At 39.8% G+C, this 25,494-nt stretch overlaps 1 protein-coding gene across 1 annotated transcript in view; it reads right to left on the bottom strand.

Annotated features, from left to right (window-relative positions):
* Window positions 1–25,494, bottom strand: part of itga11 (integrin subunit alpha 11) — a 98,229-nt gene that overhangs the window by 11,149 nt on the left and 61,586 nt on the right. The window contains exons 15-23 of the mRNA XM_062963156.1: window positions 24,509–24,639; window positions 23,661–23,827; window positions 15,710–15,852; window positions 14,050–14,160; window positions 13,201–13,286; window positions 12,809–13,016; window positions 7,054–7,152; window positions 3,266–3,342; window positions 2,284–2,373 (exon numbers count right to left, since the gene is read on the bottom strand). Of these exons, the coding sequence (XP_062819226.1) occupies window positions 2,284–2,373; window positions 3,266–3,342; window positions 7,054–7,152; window positions 12,809–13,016; window positions 13,201–13,286; window positions 14,050–14,160; window positions 15,710–15,852; window positions 23,661–23,827; window positions 24,509–24,639 (1,112 nt within the window). The remainder of the gene's footprint in view (window positions 1–2,283; window positions 2,374–3,265; window positions 3,343–7,053; window positions 7,153–12,808; window positions 13,017–13,200; window positions 13,287–14,049; window positions 14,161–15,709; window positions 15,853–23,660; window positions 23,828–24,508; window positions 24,640–25,494) is intronic.

Genomic DNA, 25,494 nt, shown 5'->3' with positions numbered 1-25,494 from the left:
TATTTATTTACAACATTTATATTCCGCCCTTCTCACCCCGAAGGGGACTCAGGGCGGATCACATTACACATATAGGCAAACATTCAATGCCTTTTAACATAGAACAAAGACAAGACAAACCCAGGCTCCGAGCGGGCCTCGAACTCATGACCTCTTGGTCAGAGTGATTCATTGCAGCCGGTTGCAGCTGGCTTGCTCTCCCGCCTACGCCACAGCCCGGGCCTTATTATTATTGTGGTGGTGGTGGTGGGATATAAATAACGTTGTTTTTTTATTATTATTATTATTATTATTATTATTATTATTATTATTATTATTATTATTATTATTATTTTCTCACAATTGTGAATAAATACATTTAAAATGTCGCAGGTTCACAAAGTTAGTCTTCAATGTGTTTCCAAGTTTTGGACGAAACAAATCTATCATCAGACGAGAAACGTCTAAGGAGCCTGGCTTTTCATCACACTGTTATGTGCCTTCAAGATCTGACAGTCCTAATCACATTTGTTGTGTTTTTGTTGAGTGTCTTTGAATTTTAAAAAATGGAAAAGACCGGTGGTTTGGATTCTATGGTGAGGGGATGGACACAGTTTTGGTCCTCCCATTGGGACCCTGCACAGCCAAACCTGACACCAAATAGCCATGCGCTTGCATTTACATAGATATCCAATGCATGGACCATGATGCCACCATGATGCACACACATCCATCCATCCATCCATCTACCCATCCATCCATCCATCTACCCATCCATTCATCCATCTACCCATCCATCCATCTACCCATCCATTCATCCATCTACCCATCCATCCATCTACCCATTCATCCATCTACCCATCCATCCATCCATCCATCCATCCATCTACCCATCCATCCATCCATCTACCCATCCATTCATCCATCTACCCATCCATTCATCCATCTACCCATCCATCCATCTACCCATCCATTCATCCATCTACCCATTCATCCATCTACCCATCCATCCATCCATCCATCCATCCATCTACCCATCCATCCATCCATCTACCCATCCATTCATCCATCTACCCATCCATCCATCTACCCATTCATCCATCTACCCATCCATCCATCCATCCATCCATCTACCCATCCATCCATCCATCTACCCATCCATCCATCCATCTACCCATCCATTCATCCATCTACCCATCCATCCATCTACCCATCCATCCATCTACCCATCCATCCATCTACCCATCCATTCATCCATCTACCCATCCATCCATCTACCCATTCATCCATCTACCCATCCATCCATCCATCCATCCATCTACCCATCCATCCATCCATCTACCCATCCATTCATCCATCTACCCATCCATCCATCCATCTACCCATCCATTCATCCATCTACCCATCCATTCATCCATCTACCCATCCTTTCATCCATCTACCCATCCATCCATCCATCCATCCATCTACCCATCCATCCATCCATCCATCCATCCATCCATCCATCTACCCATCCATTCATCCATCTACCCATCCATCCATCCATCTACCCATCCATCCATCTACCCATTCATCCATCTACCCACCCATCCATCCATCCATCCATCCATCTACCTATCCATCCATCTACCCATCCATCCATCTACCCATCCATCCATCTACCCATCCATCCATCCGTCTATCCATCCATCTACCCATCCATCCATCCATTCATCCATCCATCTACCCATCCATCCATCCATCTACCCATCCATCCATCCATCCATCCATCTACCCATCCATCCATCCATCCATCCATCCATCCATCTATCCATCCATCTACCCATCCATCCATCCATCTACCCATCCATCCGTCCATCCATCCATCCATCTACCCATCCATTCATCCATCTACCCATCCATCCATCCATCTACCCATCCATCCATCTACCCATTCATCCATCTACCCATCCATCCATCCATCCATCCATCTACCTATCCATCCATCTACCCATCCATCCATCTACCCATCCATCCATCTACCCATCCATCCATCCATCCATCCATCCATCCATCCATCTATCCATCCATCTACCCATCCATCCATCCATTCATCCATCCATCTACCCATCCATCCATCCATTCATCCATCCATCTACCCATCCATCCATCCATCCATCTACCCATCCATCCATCCATCCATCCATCCATCCATCTACCCATCCATCCATCTATCCATCCATCCATCCATCCATCTACCCATCCATCCATCCATCTACCCATCCATCCATCCATTCATCCATCCATCCATCCGCTCTGAGATACCTGGTGAAGAGGAGGTCGCTTTCATATTTCAGCGGGAGTTTCAGGAGGACCGAATTGTCTCCTTTGGTGCTTTCCTGTTCTTCGCTGTCACTGGAAAACAATGGGAGTGGGAAGAGAAACCACAAATGAATGACTGGAATGCGGAGAAAGCCATTGCCAGGCATCTGCACTGTCCAGTTGATGCGGTTTGGCACCGCTTTGACTGCCGTGGCTCAATGCTACGGAGTCCTAGGAGGTGTCTTTGGCAAAGTCTCCTCATGGAAAGAATAAGCATAATAATAATAATAATAATAATAATAATAATAATAATAATAATAATAATAATAATAATAATAAAGGGTTTGTAAGGCTAAGCTTCCAGGATCCCACAACACTGAGCCACGGCAGTTAAAGTGGCGCCAAACTGCATTAAACCTACAGTGTAGATGCACCCAGGATGCAAAATCTGGCTGGATGAAATGATGATCTTTTACCACAGAAACACATACACAGACATATAGGGCTAGTTCCTCTCTAGGCCTTTTCTAGGTCCTCCAGTGCAACTCTATGATATTCCTGGGACGAGAGCCCTTCATTCCAATAGGCTTTGTAATTTTTTCCAGTTTGATGGATTGTCACAAAGTCCAGGAAAGTCCAGGGTTGCGGACATACATACATATACACACACCCCACACAGACATACGCACAGATTGTATACATATACATATATAAATACACACATACTTACATACATATATACATATAAACACATCCTACACATACATACATGCATGCATGCAAATACGCACACACACATAAATGCCGTTTGCTTGGGAATAAATCCCTGACTAATTTTCCGCCTAATTGTGGGAGCAGGAGCATTGCAACCAGAGACCAAACCCTGAGGAATTGTTGGGAAGAAAATCCAAGGAGGAGGAAAAGTGGGAGAGATGACGAACGGGTTGAAAGAGGAAGGAGAAAAAAATAAAGTCCGCCGGCCAACCTCTTGGTGGTGAGGAAGATCTCCAGGCTTTGCAGGAAAACAGACTTGCTGAACTCGAAATCCAGGCGGAAAGCCACCTGCAGAAATGCAAAGCAGATCAGAGCATTGGATACGGAAGGCGGAGGCAAAGCATGGATTTCATGTTCCACATCCACCCGCATCGCACAGCATTGAACCACGGCCATGAAATTAGAGATGAGGCCCTTTATTCTTAGTACTAGCTGTGCCCTGCCACGCGTTGCTGTGGCCAATTGGAATTGCAGTGAATAGCCTCGCTGCTTCAAAGCCTGGCCGTTTTCTACATAGGGTATCCTTGCTAGGCCAGGTTGAATGAGATTATTATTATTATTATTAAACTTTATTTGTACCCCGCTAGCATCTCCCGAAGGACTCGATGCGGCTTACAAAGGCCAAGGCCTCAACACACAATATAACAATACAAAACAAGGACAAATTAAAAACAATTAAAACAGTATAAACCACAAGCAATAACAATAAGCTAAAACACAATAGAACTGGGCCGGGCCAGAGTAATGGGTACAAGATTAAAAGTGCTGATGTGACAGGTGATATATAAGGCTTATAGGGCAAGTGCAGAGTGCAATATGCGATCCTAGTTCTAATAAAGTGCTTATGGGACTCGGTATTGGAGATTTCCTATTAATCTGGGAAGGCACATTGAAGATGGAGTAGCCTCGTGGTTTCCAAAGTCTGGCTTTGAAGCTGCAAGGCTGTTCAGTGTTAATCAAGGTGGGCCACAAAGGGGTGATATATGTGTGGAATAACGTGCAGTGTGGTAGAAAGAACTGTTGTCTGGTTGAGGCAGGTGTTGCCATGGATCTCCTTGATTAGCATTGAATAGGCCTGCAGCTTCAAGGTCTGTCTGCTTAGTAGTTGGAAGAATCCTTTACTGGGACGTGTTAGCTGGGTGTGATTATTTAAGTTGTTTAGCATTGAATGGTCTTGTAGCTTCCAAGCCTGGCTGCTTCCTGCGTGAGGGAATCCTTTGTTGGGAGGTGTTAGCTGGGCCTGGTTGTTTCCTGTGTGGAATTCCCTTGTGTTCTGAGTGTTTGTTTATTTAGTGTTGTGATTTTAGAGATTATATTGTTGCGTATTGTTATTAGAGCACAGTAATTATTATACATTATATTGATAATGTTATATGATTTGCCTGGAACAGGATTATATGAGGCCCCTTCTACACAATGGTTTAAAATTCACACTGAAGTGGTGTTGCTTTTTTGTTTTTTTGGGGGGTTTTTTTGGTGTGGCCTAGGAGGCAGCCTGGCTTTGGAGCTGCAAGGCTGTTTAGTGTCAATCAAGGTGGGTCACAAAGGGGTGCATTCCGGTTTTTGGGGGTTTTTTTGGCCCCATGGAGGTTAAGGATGTATAGTTTGTTTGTAAGAACATAGAGACGTGGATGAGGGATTATGTTGTCAATTTTCTAGCTTGGGGGGCCTTTAGTTTTGTTGTTTTGCCCGGTGGAGCGATGCCATTCTCCTTTTATATATATAGATTAGTATTATTATTAGTATTTATTATTACTACAACTCTGAGGATCCCATCGCATTGAGCCACTGCAGTTAAAGTGGTTCCAGACGGCCTTAATTCCAAGGTCTCCTCCAGCAAACTCTTCCAAACCGTTTCAACCCATTAATTTATCGCAAGGAGAAAAAGCAAGATCTGGCCCCAAATGTGTTCTCACCACATCGCAATGTGATGATCTTTAGACAGAGGCATAATATTTTTAAAAAATATGCCCCAGCTGATGATGATATTAACCTTCCCCTTGGGCTTCCAGGGCCGAATTTTCCATTTTGAGCTTCTCTTTGTTTTGGCAAAGCAACGAGCGCTCGGTGCCATACGGACGGACGCATTGCGGCCTCGGTCTTTTCAGGCCCAAACGCACACGGGTCTGTTTTATTGCACGGATGAGACCAAATCCATCACTGTCAATCCCGTGCCAAGCAAAGGCTTCAGGCTAATATTTTGTTTTGGATCTGGGAAAACTCCCGGGCCCCACTTATCCTTTCTCACTTTCTCTCTTTCCTGTCTTTTTTCCGTCAGTCTGCTTATATTTCTTTCAGTGCTGCCCCACTTCCAGGGCATGGAAACTCATTCAATTTCCAGGGCTGCCATATGTGACAACTGGGGTGGAATGCGTTCTGTTTAAAGATTCAAGTGAGAGCGGATGCTTTTGGAGAGTAACTATTTTATATTTCTCTTCCGTTGCTCCCTTCTAATATCTATCCTCTAGGCTGCACCACTATCTTATGACCCTGTTCTTTGTGGTTTTATTCTTATGTCTTTCTCACCCCAAGTTTTAACTTAATGTTCATGTGGCCCACCCTTGTTTTTATTGTTTCCTTGATTTTGCATTGTAATGTATATTATTATTTATTGTATTGTTCACTGTGTTGTGATGTGTTGTTCTTTTATATGCTGTTTATATTGTATTGTTCTGGGCATGGCCCCATGTAAGCCGCCCCGAGTCCCCGTTGGGGAGATGGTGGAGGGGTATAAATAAAGATTATTATTATTATTATTATTATTATTATTATTAAATAAGTAAGTAAGTAAGTTTATTTTTCTACCCCGCCACCATCTCCCCGCAGGGACTCAGGGCGGCTAACACGGGACAACAGCCCGAAAATAGTAAACAAGTACAACAATTAAAACATATTACAATGAATAAAACACAGTAAAGTCACATTATGCAAACAATACATTACATTAAGCATAAAAGCCCATTAAAACATAAGTAAAAAAAAATACAATGAACCACCAGGATGGTGGAGCGGGATAGTATGGAGTATGGAACTAAGAATTGAACTAAAGTGCCGTAGTAAAGTTATAAAGTGCTTCGGGGCAGAGGACAAAGTGCAACTATTTCTTGACCATTGGGTGAGGTAGATGTCCAATTTATTATAAGAACCGAGAACGATGCAGAAAAATATGTAAGTTAAGGCCACATATGGGTTCCAAGCCTGTGGTGCATCTGCACTGTGGAATTAATGCGGGTTGACACTGCTTTCACTGCCATGGTTCAATGTGATGGAAACATTGGTGCTCTAGTTTGGTGAGGCGTCGCCACAATTTCGCAGAAAATGCTCAAGAGTTGCATTTTAAGCCATTTAATACACTTCTTTAATGGTTTGATTGCTTTTAACTATGTGCATTTAATATTTTTTTACATTTGATTCTACTCTAATGTTTATATCCACATACAGTAGAGTCTCGCTGATCCAATTTCCACTTATCCAACATTCCGTATTATCCAACGCAGTCGGCCTTTTAGTAGTCAAATGTTTTTGTAGTCAATGTTTTCAATACATTGTGATGTTTTGGTGCTAAATTCATAAATACAGTAATTGCTACATAACGTTACCACGTATTGACCGTTTCATCCTAGCGTTCCTGACTCTCTCCATTGGTGTGGACCCTCACCCGAGTATAAGCTGAGAGGGGCTTTTTCAGTCCTAAAAAAGGGCTGAAAAGCTAGGCTTATACTCGAGTATATACAGTATGTATATAGATAGATAGATGTAACACGATTTTTGTTTCTGGGTTACAAATGTAATTTCCTAATTGTAAAACATAGATAAAGTTTATTAAACTGCAAAAACTTTTGTTCCTTTGGGACATTCTGCCATGTCGTTTTTAAAGGAGGGAGGGCACATCTACATTGTAGAATGAAATGCACGTTGACATCCCATGTAGTGCCGTGGTTCCATGCTATGCAGTCAATGGAGCCATAGTTTTGCCAACGAGTACTACGACTCCCTTACCTTTGCTTTGGCTCTGAAGAAGGGGTAGCTGACGTTGCAGACCCTGCTGTTGGGGTGCTTCTCCTCAGACATGCACTCAATGTTAATGTCCAGGTCATCCTGAAAAGTAATGAAAGGAAGAAGCGCACATTGAAGAGCATGGGCTGAGCCTTGGGATGTGTCCACACTGTGGAATGAATACAGTTTGGATGCCACTTAAATTGCCATGGCTCAATGCTCAGGAATCCTGGGAGTTGTAGTTTTGCAGTCTTTCGCCTTCCCTGGCGAACATTGAGTTGGTTCTCGCAGAAGCAGAGGCAGCAGGAGGACATTTTTGCTCCCTGGCTTCAGGTAGGATTTGGCTAAGATTTGGCTAAGATTTGGCTTCTTAGCAGGGGTTGGACTGGATGGCCCATGAGGTCTCTTCCAACTCTAATATTCTATGATTCAATGATTCAATGATTCTATGATTCTATGATTCTATGAACATTGCTGGTGCCTCACCAAACTGCAAATCCCAGGATCCCATAGCATTGAATTATGGCAATTTGGAATTGTTTATCCTTACCCAGTCTACTTTTACAACCTCTCCGTTTTAATCCATGTTTTTATTAGTTCTTGTCATTTGTTTTTATTGGCTAATGTTTAAATTTTTATAATTGTGCATGCTTTTTGTCTATTGTTGTGTTTTATATTGCGATTGTTTTTATTCGGGCTTGGCCCCATGTAAGCCGCCCTGAGTCCCCTGGCGATATAAAAATGCAAAAGTACTTGGCAAAGAAACACACCAAAAAGCAAAAGCAAAAAGCATTAGCACTGGCATTAAACACTTCGAATAAAATCACAATGTTAGAAGCAGCTGATATTGGTAATATTCTAACAAAGAACTGCCAAGAACTGTTATAGTTAAACTAAACAATCATTGTTGTTCCAGTACGACAGTTGGAAAATAAAATAATAATAATAATAATAATAATAATAATAATAATAATAATAGTAGTAGTAATACTAATAGTCAGGATTTCCAAGCAGTATGTCATCATTTGGTTAACAGAGAAATATAGAAGAATAATATAATGTGCATTTATGATAAGTCTGTATTTCATTAAGACTAGTAATAAATCATGTTTTTACTCCTTGAATAGTATATTTTTGCTTTTTAGTAAATTAAGAATATTTTTAATGTATTTCATTAGATGGTAGAATATAAATGCCTGCATTTATTTATTTATTTATTTATTTTATTACATCACTTCTACCCCACCCTTCTCACCCAATAATAATAATAATAATAATAACAACAACAATAATATTGTTTATTATTATTATTATTATTATTATTATTGTATATACTCTAGTATAAGCCTAGTTTTTCAGCCCTTTTTTTAAGACTGAAAAAGCCCCCCTCGGCTTATACTCGGGTGAGGGTCCTGGTTGGCTTATATTTGGGTCGACTTATACTCGAGTATATACGGTAATTTTATTGGTGTCTCGGCTTATACTGGAGTCAATGTTTTCCTAGTTTTTTTGTAAAATTAGGTGCCTCGGCTTATATTCGGATCGGCTTATATTCGAGTATATACGGTAATTTTATTGCTATCTTGGCTTATACTGGAGTCAATGTTTTGCCAGTTTTTTTGTGGCAAAATTAGGTGCCTTGGCTTATATTCGGGTTGGCTTATACTCAAGTATATACGGCAATTTTATTGGTATCTCGGCTTATACTGGAGTCAATGTTTTGCCAGTTTTTTTGTGGCAAAATTAGGTGCCTCGGCTTATATTTGGGTTGGCTTATACTCAAGTATATACGGTAATTTTATTGGTATCTCGGCTTATACTGGAGTCAATGTTTTGCCAGTTTTTTGTGGCAAAATTAGGTGCCTCGGCTTATATTTGGGTTGGCTTATACTCAAGTATATACGGCAATTTTATTGGTATCTCGGCTTATACTGGAGTCAATGTTTTGCCAGTTTTTTTGTGGCAAAATTAGGTGCCTCGGCTTATATTTGGGTTGGCTTATACTCAAGTATATACGGTAATTTTATTGGTGTCTCGGCTTATACTGGAGTCAATGTTTTGCCAGTTTTTTTGTGGCAAAATTAGGTGCCTCGGCTTATATTTGGGTTGGCTTATACTCGAGTATATATGGTAGGTCTAATTTTCGAGGTAGGTCTTATTTTTGGGGAAATGGGTGACTTGGGTTCGGCCTGCATGCGTTTCTGATGAACAATAGAAGGGAAGGGAAGGAATCAATGCCGCAGGCTGGGCCACAGCCATAAATACGTGGCAGGGGCTTTGTTTGGAAACTACGTTCCCTTTGAGAAGGAAAGTAAGGTTGTGCCATGGCTTTTGCTCCTCTCCTCTCCTTTTTGGAGGAGTTAAAGAAGAATGATAGGAAGAAGCAGTATTTCAGGGGGACAGAAAAACACCTCAAGGATGACAAAGGAGCTGACGTGGAGGCGCCCATATGGAAGTGATAAATCAGGGGCATTTCCCCCTCTTAGGAAGAAAGCATTCCCAGACGCCGTCATGGCTTCTCCAGCTGGCTGTCAGCAGAGACCCACGGCGACGACTCCCTCCAAGTGCGGAACAGATGCCTGGCAAGCCCAGCGCCCCATCGGCTCACTAAGCCCAACTCCAGTCAAAACGTGGCCACGAGAAGCAGAGAGCAGCTCAACAAAGCCAGGGTTGGGAATCACCCTGGAGGACTCAAGTCTAGATGGAGTCAGATAGATGATAGAGTTAGATTGAGGGAATCCTTTCCCCGTATCCAAAGCATGCCTAGACAGGCTTTGCTGTGTTTCCCTCTATCCTGTTTACGTCACATCCCTTACTTTGAAGTTAGAAATGTGACTCTCCAGGGACACTAACTTCTCATTGGTCAGAATGTCTTTTATGGACCATGAGGTTGGAACCATTTTGGTTCAGTCTCTTCTCCTTTTGTTCTTCAAGCTCACAAGAAGCATCTCGCCATCTCTCCTGGCAAGATGTTACTATTTAGACGTTTGCTATTTTTCCTTTCTTATTTTTCCTTAGAAACCAGTCTAGAGTAGACTAGACAGCTCCCAAGCCTTTCTATCTACAATAATAATAATAATAATAATAATAATAATAATAATAATAATAATAATAATAATACAGTAGAGTCTCACTTATCCAACATAAACGGGCCGGCAGAACGTTGGATAAGCGAATATGTTGGATAATAAGGAGAGATTAAGAAGAAGCCTATTAAACATCAAATTAGGTTATGATTTTACAAATTAAGCACCAAAACCAAAACAAATTTGACAGAAAAAGTAGTTCAATAGGCAGTAATGCTACGTAGTAATTACTGTATTTAAGAATTTAGCACCAAAATATCACGATTTATTGAAAACATTTGACTACAAAAACGCGTTGGATAATTCAGAATGTTGGATAAGGGAATGTTGGATAAGTGAGACTCTACTGTAATAATAATAATAATAATAACTTTATTTTTATACCCCGCCTCTATCTCCCCGGAGGGGACTCAGGGCGGCTTACATGGGGCCAAGCCCGAATAAAAACAGTAGCAGTATAAAACACAGCAATAGACAACAACTTGCACAATAAAAAAAATAATTAAACATTAGCCAATAAAAAACAAGAACTAATAAAAACATGGATTAAAACTGAGAGATTGTAAAAGTAGACTGGGTAAGGTGCACCCTATAAATATTGTAAACACGAGGTGACTGATAAAGTGCTGCAAATTCTGGAAGCGCAAATTGGGATGGGAATAGACCCTGTGTCTATATCGAGTTGACAAAGGTAAAAGGTGCAAACCGGTACAAGAATGGTCACAGATACAGATTGCTTCTGGATGAGCAATCTTTATCTAAAGGCTTGAGTAAAGAGCCAGGTTTTCAAACTCTTTCGGAATGCTACCAGGGTGGGGGCTTGCCTGATTTCCCTGGGGAGCGAGTTCCAGAGCCGGGATGGGGGCCACCACGGAGAAGGCCCTCTCTCTCGTCCCCACCAACCGTGCTTGTGACGGAGGTGGGAGCGAGAGGAGGGCCTCCCCCGACGAACAAAGAGATCGTGCAGGTTCGTAGGGGGAGAGGCGACCACTAAGGTATGGAGTTCTTTTTACCTGAATAAACACTTTTTAAACTTTTACTGAGACTCTGCACTCCATTGCAATTCTAAATGGTCAAAGGCTTCTCTTTGCTCGCCCCGTGTAAGTAACTGTTGCATTTGAAAGCTTTGCTTTTGCTACTCTGCTGCCTTTTGGTGGAATCTCCCCCAGAGAGGGTTGAATTGAGTCTAACCACTCAGAGATGACCACAACAGCCAGGAGGGAGCCGCTCACAAGAGCCACAAGCACAACAGAGCCTGCTGTTTGCACACATCAGCATATACGAGCTCTGAGGATCACCTGGGAAGAAATCCCACGGGAGCATTGCCGCACACCAACATACCTGGGCGTCACCCTGGACCGTGCTCTGACCTACAAGGAGCATGTTTGACCAGAAGAGACAGAGAATTTCATCTATGCTGACGATCCTGCCATCACCGTTCAATGGTTGAACAGAAGCTCTCTGAAGCTTGAGGTGCTCTTACTGCCCATTACGGGGAAAACCAGCTGATCCCTAATCCATCTAAAATGAAGACGTGTGCTTTTCACATTAAGAACAGACAAGGATCTTGAGCTCTGAGGATCACCTGGGAAGAAATCCCACGGGAGCATCGCCGCACACCAACAAGGAAGAAGGGAAGGGAGGGAGGGAGAAAGAAAAAGAAAGAAAGAAAAGAGGGAGAGATAAAAAGAAAAATGAGGAAGGGAGAGAAGGAAGGGAGGGAGGGAGGGAGAGAGAAAAAGAAGGAAGGAAAGGAGGGAGAGATAAAAAGAAAAAGGAGAGAAGGTGGGAAGGATGGAAGAGAGGGAGGGAGAGAAAGAAAAAGAAAAGAAAGAGAAAGGAAAGGGGAGAATGAAGGAATGGGAAAAGAAAGAAAAAGGTGGGAAGAAAGAAGGAAAAGAAGGGAGGGAAAGAAAAAGAAGGAAGGAGAGGAGGGAGAGATAAAAAGAAAAACGAGGGAAGGTGGGGAGGATGGGAGGGAGGGAAAGAAAAAGAAAAGAAAGAAGAGAAAGGGAAGGGGAGAAGAATAGGGATAGGAGAAGAAAGAAAAAGGTGGGAAGAAAGAAGAGAAGGAAGGGAGGGAGATAGAGAAAGAAAAACGAGGAAGAGAGGGGAGGGAGGGAGAGAAAGAAAGAAAGAAGAAAGAAAGAAAAAGAAAAGCAAGAAGAGAAAGGAAAGGGGAGAAGGAAGGGATAGGAGAAGAAAGAAAAAGTCTGAGGCTGTGGCGCAGACGGGAGAGCAATGAATCACTGACCAGGAGGTCATAAGTTCGAGGCCCGCTCGGAGCTATGTTTGTTGTTTGTCTTTGTCCTATGTTAAAAAGGCATTGAATGTTTGCCTGATGTGTGTAATGTGATCCGCCCTGAGTCTCCTTCGGGGTGAGAAAGAAGGGCGGAATATAAATGATGTAAATAAATAAATAAATAAAAAAATAAAAAGGTGGGAAGGAAGAAGGGAAGGGAGCGAGGAGAGGAGACAGAGAAAGAAAAACGAGTGAAGGAAGGAGGGACGAGAAAGGAAAAGAGAGAGGGGAGATAACAGACACCTGGGCAACTCCAGGTATAGACACTAATTAAATAATCAGAAATGCTATTTCACATCAGTGGCCGATGGTCGTCAAGTCGATGACGTAAAAGCTCGTGGCCGGTGTGAGAAAACGGAGAGACGTCTACCTTCTGGATCAGGCTGGCAAACTGCAGGTTCCTGGAGAAGGAAATGTTCAGGACGGTGTTGTAGGCGTTCTCCCCGGCGTTCTCCAGCGTGGCCTCCACAGCCACCCTCCTCCGGGCACTTTCGATGACGAAAATGGAGGCGTCGAAGGACAGCGTGTAGGCCGAGCAGTCCGCACGCGGCTTCCTCAGGACGCGCCGGCAGTACTCCCTGCGGAAAGAGACGGCGCTCAAGCTGAAGAGGAGGAGGAGGAGCCCCCCCGCCGTCTTCCCCAAAAGACCCCCCACCATCACCCCCCCCCCCCCCCAAGGCAGGCCCAACAGCCGCCCCTCCCCGTTCCTGGCACTGTTTCTCGCTCTGCGTAGATTCGCAACTCAGAGTGGCTACTACTCACATGGCAGTCGGGATGTCGGTTTTGGCATCGAGGACCAAATTTGGGATGCAGTGCTCGTCTTCGTTGCAGCCGTTCCAGAAGGGAACCTGTAGAACACGAGGGAAATAAAGCTCTGGTGCTTCGGGTTGCTTGCTTTTTTGTAGGATGTGCCAAGGAGGAATATATACCGTATATACTTGAAGATAAGCCACGTTTTTCAGCCCTTTTGATGAGCTGAAAAAGCCTCCCCCGGCTTATAGTGGGGCCAAGGTCAAGCCGGCAGCAGAGCCCGGAGGCCGTTGCTTGCAAGATATGAAATATTTATCTCTCCTCTTACCCTCCCTTATCAGTGTTTACTTTTCCAAAGCCTCCCTCGCTCTTAACCAAGGGAATATTTTGAAAAGGGAAAAAAGCCCTTGCAAGTCCAGAAGAATTATATATATATATATATATATATATATATATATATATATATATATATATATACACACACACACACACACACACACACACACACACACACACACACACAGTAGAGTCTCACTTATCCAACATAAACGGGCTGGTAGAACGTTGGATAAGCAAATATGTTGGATAATAAGGAGGGATTAAGGAATAATATGTTCTCTCTAGGCAAGAAGGCCCCCAAAGGATGGCACCTTCTGCAGATGCATAGTTCGCTTACCGCTTGAGCCGCCCCTGTCTCTAGGAATCACCAAGTCATCCAAGGAGACTTTATGGTCAACGTCCAACCATAGAGTTGCACTGGGGGACTTAGAGATTCATAGAGAGAACATTTCCCTAAGCCTTCTGGCACGATTCTACAGCTCACTCCCAACGTCTTGCAGGTGAACAACCAATGCTACTCACAGCCACTTTCAGCGAAGTTGGCCACCCGTCCTCCATCACTGGTCCATGGTGAGGACTCTCCAAGCCATAGGCAACGGAAAACGTGACTGGCTTCACATAGTCAGCTGTATCCTAAGGAAGAAGCAAATGACCGCCGTTACCTTTCAATTATCCAGAAGTGGTTTTTGTTTCTGCGGGAGGAACATCCTGCTATAGCACATTTTGCTCTCGTTTTTCACAGAGTCTCCACCAATTGCAACCTAGTTTGTGGCAGCCACAAAAACAAAGTTTCTGGAGTAGAACAATTACTTTCAATTACAAAGTAAGGGCCGCACAATTAAACAGGAAATAACCCATTCAAACCAGGAACAGAACATTTTTCAAATTTTGTTACATAGTGTTATTCATGTGATCAATGTTGAGACAAGGAGCATATACTCCTGGGAATAACAGACATAAAATTAACAGAAAATGACGAACTCCTACTTAATTATATGACAACTGCAGCAAGGATTATATTTGCGAAAAATTGGAGACAAGAAGAGGTACCGAATGTAGACCAATGGTTAATAAAATTAATGGAAATTAAGAATATGGACAGATTAACATATCTAATAAAGAAACAACAGGGCTTACCAAAGAAATGTACTGACTGGCAACCACTTTTGAATTTTATTAATAAAGAAAAGAAATTTACTATAATATAATTCAAGAACATTTTGATGACGGTAAGAGCAACAAGAAAGACATGAATTTAGGGAAGCTAAAATATAAGTAAGGAATGATAGTAATCGGAGGAGATCAAGGATTGGATCAAAGACAATGTGGAGATGGAGGGAAGTCAACAATTCCTTTCTTTTAGTTTTTCTCTCTCTTTTTTTGTTTGTTTTGTTTTGTTTTTTCTTTTTTTCTTTTGTCAATTTTATTTTTTTCTTATTTACCCTCGTATCCTTCTAAACAACTTAGTTTCCTACTTTTCTATCAACCAAAATGTTCCCCCACTTTTAATGTATCTACTCGAAACTATAAATAAAGTTTTTTTAAAAAAAATGTTGAGACAAGGTAAGTATTTTTATTTATTTTTTGGAAGGAATTCCGAAGTGCTTGATGGACGGAAAGAACACCGAGAGGAGCTGGCATGAAGTACATGGAGATAAAAGGAAAAGGAATGACAACCTATATTAAATTCAGCTTGGATTAGGAATAACAGTCACATCCAAATCCCAAATCGGGATTTTAATATTATTGTGTATATTGACTTTTATGACTGTTTTTAACCATGTTGAAGTTTTATTGCTCGGTTTAATGTTTTATCTGATTTGTGCTGTCGTGTCTGGGCATGGCCCCATGTAAGCCGCCCTGAGTCCCTCCGGGGAGATGGGGCGGGATATAAGAATAAAATTATTATTATTATTATTATTATTATTATTATTATTATTATTATTATCCAGTAAAAGGGTTGTTAGTACACGGTGAATGGATATGCTTATAGGCTAGTCAATATTGATAGAGAGCACCAGGTTTGGCATGATGATTTGGAAGACATGTTACACAAACATGAGAATGAAGGCAGCGTTTTCCAAACCCACTGAGATAAACACAACTCAAAACTTTGCACAACTCAAAACGTCACTTTCCTCGAAGGCAAGGAGATTTCACTTTTCGCAGTCCAAAAACTTACCAAGACGTGGAAATCCAGCCTCTCGCATTGCTCTTGACCGGCTGGTAGCGTGGCCGTTTTGTGGGTGAGTCGGTCTCCGTTTTCGTCAAGATGGGCTCTGGGAACGTACCGCCGCTCGTCAATGGTGAGGTTGAAATTCAGAGCTGAAATAGTAGACATTGAGTTAAGAATTACTCCCAAGCTTACAATGAAAGGACCAACCTTCAGGGTTATGCCGTAGTCTTCAAAATACTACAAACAGTCCACTGTCGCACCTCAGGTTAGCTTCACCTTGCTAAAGACACCAGGCTGCACACAAAACGTAGTCTTTTGTAGTTTATTAGGAAATAGGCAGTAAAATAGTTCATAAAAGGTAAAAGTTCAGTTCCAAAATATAGTTACAAAACCCAGTCTACTTTTACAACCTTTCCGTTTTAATCCATGTTTTTATTAGTTCTTGTCATTTATTTTTATTGGCTAATGTTTAAATTTTTATAATTGTGCATGTTTTTTGTCTGTTGTTGTGTTTTATATTGTTACTAGCTGTGCCCGGCCACGCGTTGCTGTGGCAAAGTGGTGGTGGTATTGGTTAAAAATTGTGGTGTAATTTTTATTTGACGTTTTTTGTATTTTTTAATTAATTTTATTGTAAGTTATCTTTTTATTTATTATATTTTATTATTTTCTTGTATTATTTTTAGTTATTTTCTGTTATTATAGTATTTTATTGTATTAATTTTTTAGTGTTTTTAATTATTTTTAGTGTTTTTTTATTATTTTTTATTGGGTTGCTAGGAGACCAAGTTGGAGGAGCCTAGCCTTCTAACTGGCCGCAATTGGATAAAAGTAATTATTCCTCTCTCTCTAATTAGGACTTTATTTTTCTTTTCTTTTTGTTGTATCAACCTAGAGCCGTGGATGATGGGTTGTGTTCTCAAATTTTGAGGTTGGGGGGCCTGTAGTTTGTTGTTTTGTCCGCTGCCCTGATGCCATCACTCTTTTATATATATAGATTGTTTTTATTCGGGCTTGGCTCCATGTAAGTTGCCCTGATTCCCTTTTGCGGAGATAGAGGTATAAAAATAAAGTTATTATCGTGTTATTATTAAAACAAGGCTGTAATCATCAAATCCATAGAAGCAGAGGCAAGAAACAAGGTCCTTTCAAAGGAAGTCAAAGTCCCAGCAATGAGAATATATCCAGGCTACGAGGTAATACAGGAACGCAGACTTAATATAGGAAGGCAGACTTGGTTCTTGACTCCAGCTAAGAAGTTGCTTTTGAGAAAGATCTCTCTTTCAGAAGACTGTTTTAATAGCATAACATGAAGGCATTTCTTTGCCCTTTGACTTCCCTCTTATTTGCTATTCGGAGGTTCTACACAACCCCCGAAATTCCAGCCGATAGCGGCCTCATTGTCAAGGCCGTCAAGGCCACTGAGCTTGTTAGGGTTATCAGAGCTACCCTCCCCTTCTGCTTCTCGCACCTGAAAACCATCATCAGAAACAACCTCATTTCTTCCCATGGGAAAACTCCCTGCTCTTCATCTCCCACAGCAGGAACACTCTGCACCTGAATCCCATAATTCCCATCAGAATCATCTTGAAACTCTTCCTGAATCTGAATCCCATCCTTATGCACTTGCATCCCAGAATCCTCATCAGAGTCACACAAAGGTTGAGTCACAACATCCACAAGTTACGAACAAGAGAGGTTCTGTAGGTTTGTTCTTAAGTTGAATTTGTTTGTAAATCAGAACAGAGACATTTCTTAAGTGTAGGTAAAGGTGACATTAAGTCTAGTCGACTCTGGGTGTTGGTGTTCATTTCCATTTCTATTTCTAGGGTTTGAAGCTGAAAGGCCATTCAGAGCAATTTGCAGCACAGCAGTAGTTGGATGGAATCAGTGGAATGCAGAACGAAGTGACATCAGAGACGATCGTAAACCTATATACAAAGTTTTACTGACTTCAGTAATAATCAAGACAAACAGACTTGCAGACGAAGACAGGACTCTCACTCTAGGCAGACAGCACTCGACTCAACTCAGAACTGAACTGATGCAATCCGTAATGCATACATACTTGTGTCTGGATACTCCCTGGTTCCAGCCACACATCAAGGACATCACAGCTTCTTAGGAATTAACGCTTTCCAGACTATGTTACACTCTGGATGATGCAATCAGTATGCATCCTTTGTTCAGAGTCATTAGATGGGAAGCAACACTATGAGGGCAGAGGAGCTCCAGGGATGACTAATGTGGGCAAAACGTCAGGAGAGAATGTTTCTCGGTGGATTGTATCATCTCTCGGTGGATTGTATCATCTCTCGGTGAATTGTATCATCTCTGAAATGGATTGTATCATCTCTTGAATGGATTGTATCATCTCTTAAATGGATTGTATCATCTCTGAAATGGATTGTATCATCTCTGAAATGGATTGTATCATCTCTTGAATGGATTGTATCATCTCTTGAATTGATTGTATCATCTCTTGAATGGATTCTATCATCTCTTGAATGGATTGTATCATCTTTTAAATGGATTGTATCATCTCTTGAATGGATTGTATCATCTCTTGAATGGATTGTATCATCTCTTGAATGGATTGTATCATCTCTTGAATGGATTGTATCATCTCTTGAATGGATTGTATCATCTCTTAAATGGATTGTATCATCTCTTGAATGGATTGTATCATCTCTTTAATGGATTGTATCATCTCTTGAATGGATTGTATCATCTTTTAAATGGATTGTATCATCTCTTGAATGGATTGTATCATCTCTTGAATGGATTGTATCATCTCTTGAATGGATTGTATCATCTCTTGAATGGATTGTATCATCTCTTGAATGGATTGTATCATCTCTTGAATGGATTGTATCATCTCTTGAATGGATTGTATCATCTCTTGAATGGATTGTATCATCTCTTGAATGGATTGTATCATTTCTTGAATGGATTGTATCATCTCTTGAATGGATTGTATCATCTCTTGAATGGATTCTATCATCTCTTGAATGGATTGTATCATCTCTTGAATGGATTCTATCATCTCTTGAATGGATTGTATCATCTTTTAAATGGATTGTATCATCTTTTAAATGGATTGTATCATCTCTTGAATGGATTGTATCATCTCTTGAATGGATTGTATCATCTCTTGAATGGATTGTATCATCTCTTGAATGGATTGTATCATCTCTTGAATGGATTGTATCATCTCTTGAATGGATTGTATCATCTCTTGAATGGATTGTATCATCTCTTGAATTGATTGTATCATCTCTTGAATGGATTGTATCATCTCTTGAATGGATTGTATCATCTTTTGAATGGATTGTATCATCTTTTAAATGGATTGTATCATCTTTTAAATGGATTGTATCATCTCTTGAATGGATTGTATCATCTCTTGAATGGATTGTATCATCTCTTGAATGGATTGTATCATCTCTTGAATGGATTGTATCATCTCTTGAATGGATTGTATCATCTCTTGAATGGATTGTATCATCTCTTGAATGGATTGTATCATCTCTTGAATGGATTGTATCATCTCTTGAATGGATTGTATCATCTCTTGAATGGATTGTATCATCTCTTAAATGGATTGTATCATCTCTTGAATGGATTGTATCATCTCTTGAATGGATTGTATCATCTCTTGAATGGATTGTATCATCTCTTGAATGGATTGTATCATCTCTTTAATGGATTGTATCATCTCTTGAATGGATTGTATCATCTTTTAAATGGATTGTATCATCTCTTGAATGGATTGTATCATCTCTTGAATGGATTGTATCATCTCTTGAATGGATTGTATCATCTCTTGAATGGATTGTATCATCTCTTAAATGGATTGTATCATCTCTTGAATGGATTGTATCATCTTTTAAATGGATTGTATCATTTCTTGAATGGAATGTATCATCTCTTGAATGGATTGTATCATCTCTTGAATGGATTGTATCATCTCTTGAATGGATTGTATCATCTCTTAAATGGATTGTATCATCTCTTGAATGGATTGTATCATCTCTTGAATGGATTGTATAATCTCTTGAATGGATTGTATAATCTCTTGAATGGATTGTATCATCTCTTGAATGGATTGTATCATCTCTTGAATTGATTGTATCATCTCTTGAATTGATTGTATCATCTCTTGAATGGATTGTATCATCTTTTAAATGGATTGTATCATCTCTTGAATGGATTGTATCATCTCTTGAATGGATTGTATCATCTTTTAAATGGATTGTATCATCTCTTGAATGGATTGTATCATCTCTTGAATGGATTGTATCATCTCTTGAATGGATTGTATCATCTCTTGAATGGATTGTATCATCTTTTAAATGGATTGTATCATCTCTTGAATGGATTGTATCATCTCTTGAATGGATTGTATCATCTCTTGAATGGATTGTATCATCTCTTGAATGGATTGTATCATCTCTTAAATGGATTGTATCATCTCTTGAATGGATTGTATCATCTTTTAAATGGATTGTATCATTTCTTGAATGGAATGTATCATCTCTTGAATGGATTGTATCATCTCTTGAATGGATTGTATCATCTCTTGAATGGATTGTATAATCTCTTGAATGGATTGTATAATCTCTTGAATGGATTGTATCATCTCTTGAATTGATTGTATCATCTCTTGAATTGATTGTATCATCTCTTGAATTGATTGTATCATCTCTTGAATGGATTGTATCATCTTTTAAATGGATTGTATCATCTCTTGAATGGATTGTATCATCTCTTGAATGGATTGTATCATCTCTTGAATGGATTGTATCATCTCTTGAATGGATTGTATCATCTCTTGAATGGATTGTATCATCTCTTGAATGGATTGTATCATCTCTTGAATGGATTGTATCATCTCTTGAATGGATTGTATCATCTTTTGAATGGATTGTATCATCTTTTAAATGGATTGTATCATCTTTTAAATGGATTGTATCATCTCTTGAATGGATTGTATCATCTCTTGAATGGATTGTATCATCTCTTGAATGGATTGTATCATCTCTTGAATGGATTGTATCATCTTTTAAATGGATTGTATCATCTCTTGAATGGATTGTATCATCTCTTGAATGGATTGTATCATCTCTTGAATGGATTGTATCATCTCTTGAATGGATTGTATCATCTCTTGAATGGATTGTATCATCTCTTGAATGGATTGTATCATCTCTTGAATGGATTGTATCATCTCTTGAATGGATTGTATCATCTTTTAAATGGATTGTATCATCTCTTGAATGGATTGTATCATCTCTTGAATGGATTGTATCATCTCTTTAATGGATTGTATCATCTCTTGAATGGATTGTATCATCTTTTAAATGGATTGTATCATCTCTTGAATGGATTGTATCATCTCTTGAATGGATTGTATCATCTCTTGAATGGATTGTATCATCTCTTGAATGGATTGTATCATCTCTTAAATGGATTGTATCATCTCTTGAATGGATTGTATCATCTTTTAAATGGATTGTATCATTTCTTGAATGGAATGTATCATCTCTTGAATGGATTGTATCATCTCTTGAATGGATTGTATCATCTCTTGAATGGATTGTATCATCTCTTAAATGGATTGTATCATCTCTTGAATGGATTGTATCATCTCTTGAATGGATTGTATAATCTCTTGAATGGATTGTATAATCTCTTGAATGGATTGTATCATCTCTTGAATTGATTGTATCATCTCTTGAATTGATTGTATCATCTCTTGAATTGATTGTATCATCTCTTGAATGGATTGTATCATCTTTTAAATGGATTGTATCATCTCTTGAATGGATTGTATCATCTCTTGAATGGATTGTATCATCTCTTGAATGGATTGTATCATCTTTTAAATGGATTGTATAATCTCTTGAATGGATTGTATCATCTCTTGAATGGATTGTATCATCTCTTGAATGGATTGTATCATCTTTTAAATGGATTGTATCATCTTTTAAATGGATTGTATAATCTCTTGAATGGATTGTATCATCTCTTGAATGGATTGTATCATCTCTTGAATGGATTGTATCATCTTTTAAATGGATTGTATCATCTTTTAAATGGATTGTATCATCTCTTGAATGGATTGTATCATCTCTTGAATGGATTGTATCATCTCTTAAATGGATTGTATCATCTCTTGAATGGATTGTATCATCTCCTAAATGGATTGTATCATCTCTTTAATGGATTGTATCATCTCTTGAATGGATTGTATCATCTCTTGAATGGATTGTATCATCTCTTGAATGGATTGTATCATCTCTTGAATGGATTGTATCATCTCTTGAATGGATTGTATCATCTTTTAAATGGATTGTATAATCTCTTGAATGGATTGTATCATCTCTTGAATGGATTGTATCATCTCTTGAATGGATTGTATCATCTCTTGAATGGATTGTATCATCTCTTGAATGGATTGTATCATCTCTTGAATGGATTGTATCATCTCTTGAATGGATTGTATCATCTCTTAAATGGATTGTATCATCTCTTAAATGGATTGTATCATCTCTTGAATGGATTGTATCATCTCCTAAATGGATTGTATCATCTCCTAAATGGATTGTATCATCTCTTAAATGGATTGTATCATCTCCTAAATGGATTGTATCATTTCTGAAATGGATTGTATCATCTCTCGGTGAATTGTATCATCTCTTAAATGGATTGTATCATCTCCGAAATGGATTGTATCATCTCTTGAATGGATTGTATCATCTCCTAAATGGATTGTATCATCTCTTAAATGGATTGTATCATCTTTTAAATGGATTGTATCATCTCTCGGTGAATTGTATCATCTCTTAAATGGATTGTATCATCTCCTAAATGGATTGTATCATCTCTTAAATGGATTGTATCATCTCTAAGTGGATTGTATCATCTCTTAAATGGATACAGCCTGGAATACATACAACAATTCTCAAATTTAACTAATTTATGATGTTGGAATGAGGAAGTGCCGTCACAGTGGACAATGAAGCAGCTGCTCCCCCCTGTGGCCAGAATCAAACATCCCCTCAGGAGAAAGTTAAATTGCCTCTGCGTCTGTCTCTGTCTCGGTTCTATGTGTATATGGGCATTGAATGTTTGCGCTATATGTATATAATGTGATCCGCCCTGAGTCCCCTTCGGGGTGAGAAGGAAGGGCGGAATATAAATACAGTAGAGTCTCACTTATTCAAGGCTCGCTTATCCAAGCCTTTGGATTATCCAAGCCATTTTTGTAGTCAATGTTTTCAATGTATCGTGATACTTTGGTGCTAAATTGGTAAATACAGTAATTACAACATAACAGTACTGCGTACTGAACTACTTTTTCTGTCAAATTTATTGTATAACATGATGTTTTGGTGCTTAATTTGTAAAATCATAACTTAATTTGATGTTTAATAGGCTTTCCCTTAATCCCTCCTTATTATCCAAGATCATCATTTTTTTTCTCTTTCTTTCTTTACCTCCCATTTTTCTTTCTTTTTTAAAAAATTACTGTGTATAAAATCTTGTAATAAAAACTATATGCAAATTTTTTTTTGTAAAATCATAACTTAATTTGATGTTTAATAGGCTTTTCCTTAATCCCTCCTTATTATCCAAGATATTCACTTCTCCAAGCTTCTGCCGGCCCGTTTAGCTTGGATAAGTGAGACTCTACTGTACTATAAGTAAATAAATAAATAAATAAAAACACTTGGAGGGAGGACCATAGTTGGCCCAGGTGTCAAAGAGATGACTTCATGAGTTCTTGGTTGGGCCCGAGGGGAAAAATTAAAGGGTCTGAGGCTGTTAGGAATGGTGGGAGTTGGAGTCCAAAACACTTGGAATGAAGACCAAAGTTAGCCCACGCCTGGTGTAAATGAAGTAACGTTTGCATCCTTGAACATTTGGATTTGCAGAATGGAGGGCTCCTTACCGACGCTGGCTGCCTGGAAGTGAGCCGAGAGGAAGACGGCCGTGAAGCACAGGAAGGCCGAGAGGCAAGTGGCCTCTTTTCCGTTCCGGAAGCAGTCCTTGTTGAAGACGTTGATCTTGAAGGGCTCAAAGCGGAGGCTGGCGTTGACCCGGACGACGCTGCGAGACCTGGAGACAAAGAGACAACGTCTCCTTAGCGCAAGTCCCCAAATCCTTCTCCGCCACCCAGGGTTTCTTGATTATTTATTTATTTATTTATTTACAGTATTTATATCCCGCCCTTCTTTCTCACCCCGAAGGGGACTCAGGGCAGATCACATTATATACATATAGGGCAAACATTCAATGCCCATATATACATAGAACTGAGACAGAGACAGACACAGAGGCAATTTAACCCTCTCCTGAGGGGATGTTCGATTCTGGCCACAGGGGGGAGCAGCTGCTTCATCATCCACTCTGACGGCACTTCCTCATTCCAACGTCGTAAATTAGTTAAATTAGCCTCCCCACTTTATAAGTGGTACCTTAATTTCCTACTTGATAGATGCAACTATCTTTCGGGTTGCTAGGTCAGCAACGAGCAGGGGCTATTTCTTATTTTTAATTGACGGATGCTCACTCCCCCTCGAACTCATGACCCCATGGTCAGAGTGATTTATTGCAGCTGCTCAACAGCCTGCGCCACAACCCGGCCCCTGTGACCTTCACCCTCTGGACACATGGACAGCCATCGCTTGAGAACCTCAGGCTACAGATCCTAGGATTTCAAGGGCCCAGAAGACAACATGACAACAAATCCACACCCAACGGACATCAGAGAACCATGCTCTACCGACCAGGACGCACCAAAGCAACACGGCGCTTCCGAGGGAGCCGACAGCCAGGTCGACGAGCCCGTCTTCGTTCAGGTCCAGATTCCCGTGGATGCTGCACCCGAAATACATCAGGCCCGGAGAGAGCTCGGCCGCCGGGATCCTCTGAAACATTGCAGCACAATAAACATTTTAGAAAAACAAAAACAAAACAGAGCTATACAAATGCGATGGTATGTGTGCCCAGGGGTGCATAATATATCCAAAGGACACATGAAAATCAAAGTGATGTTGTCAGATTTGAGGTTGGACAAGCTTTGGATGGGGTTGGGCTGGGCCCACGCAATATACGGTATCCGCATGCAATATATTACAGAGGGATTTTAAACAGCAAGCCAAAGACTCAACATACAACCCAACTTTTGGACTGGTACTACTGTACCTACATTTCCAGCATTTACTTTGGTTTCCAGCTGAATGGAGCCAAAGGGTGCATCTTCACTGTAAAATTAATGCAGTTTGGCACCCCTTTAGCTACCATGGGTCATTGCTATGGAATCTGAAGTTTGACAGGGTCTTAAGTTTTTGCTACCATGGAGTCCACCAAACTATTATTATTATTATTATTATTTATTATTATTATTATGACACAGCAAACAAGATAGATATGCTGGATTTCGTATCACAAAATCACAAGGCGAACACTTCCCAAGTGTCTAGGACTGTGTGATGTATTTTCGGATGAAATATTAATTATTATTATTATTATTATTATTATTATTATTATTGTGTATTATTATTATTGTGTATTATTATTATTATTATTATTATTATTATTATTATTATTATTGTGACAGAGCAAACAAGATAGATATGCTGGGTTTCGTATCACAAAATCACAAGTCGGACACTTTCCAAGTGTCTAGGACCGTGTGATTTATTATTATTATTATTATTATTATTATTATTATTATTATTATTATTATTATTATTATTGTGACACAGCAAACAAGATAGATA

The sequence above is a fragment of the Anolis carolinensis genome, unplaced genomic scaffold (genome assembly GCF_035594765.1).
Source record: "Anolis carolinensis isolate JA03-04 unplaced genomic scaffold, rAnoCar3.1.pri scaffold_11, whole genome shotgun sequence".
In the NCBI taxonomy this organism is placed as follows: domain Eukaryota; kingdom Metazoa; phylum Chordata; class Lepidosauria; order Squamata; family Dactyloidae; genus Anolis; species Anolis carolinensis.
The sequence above is the reverse complement of the archived record's forward strand: the minus strand, read 5'-3'. Positions and strand labels throughout refer to the sequence as shown.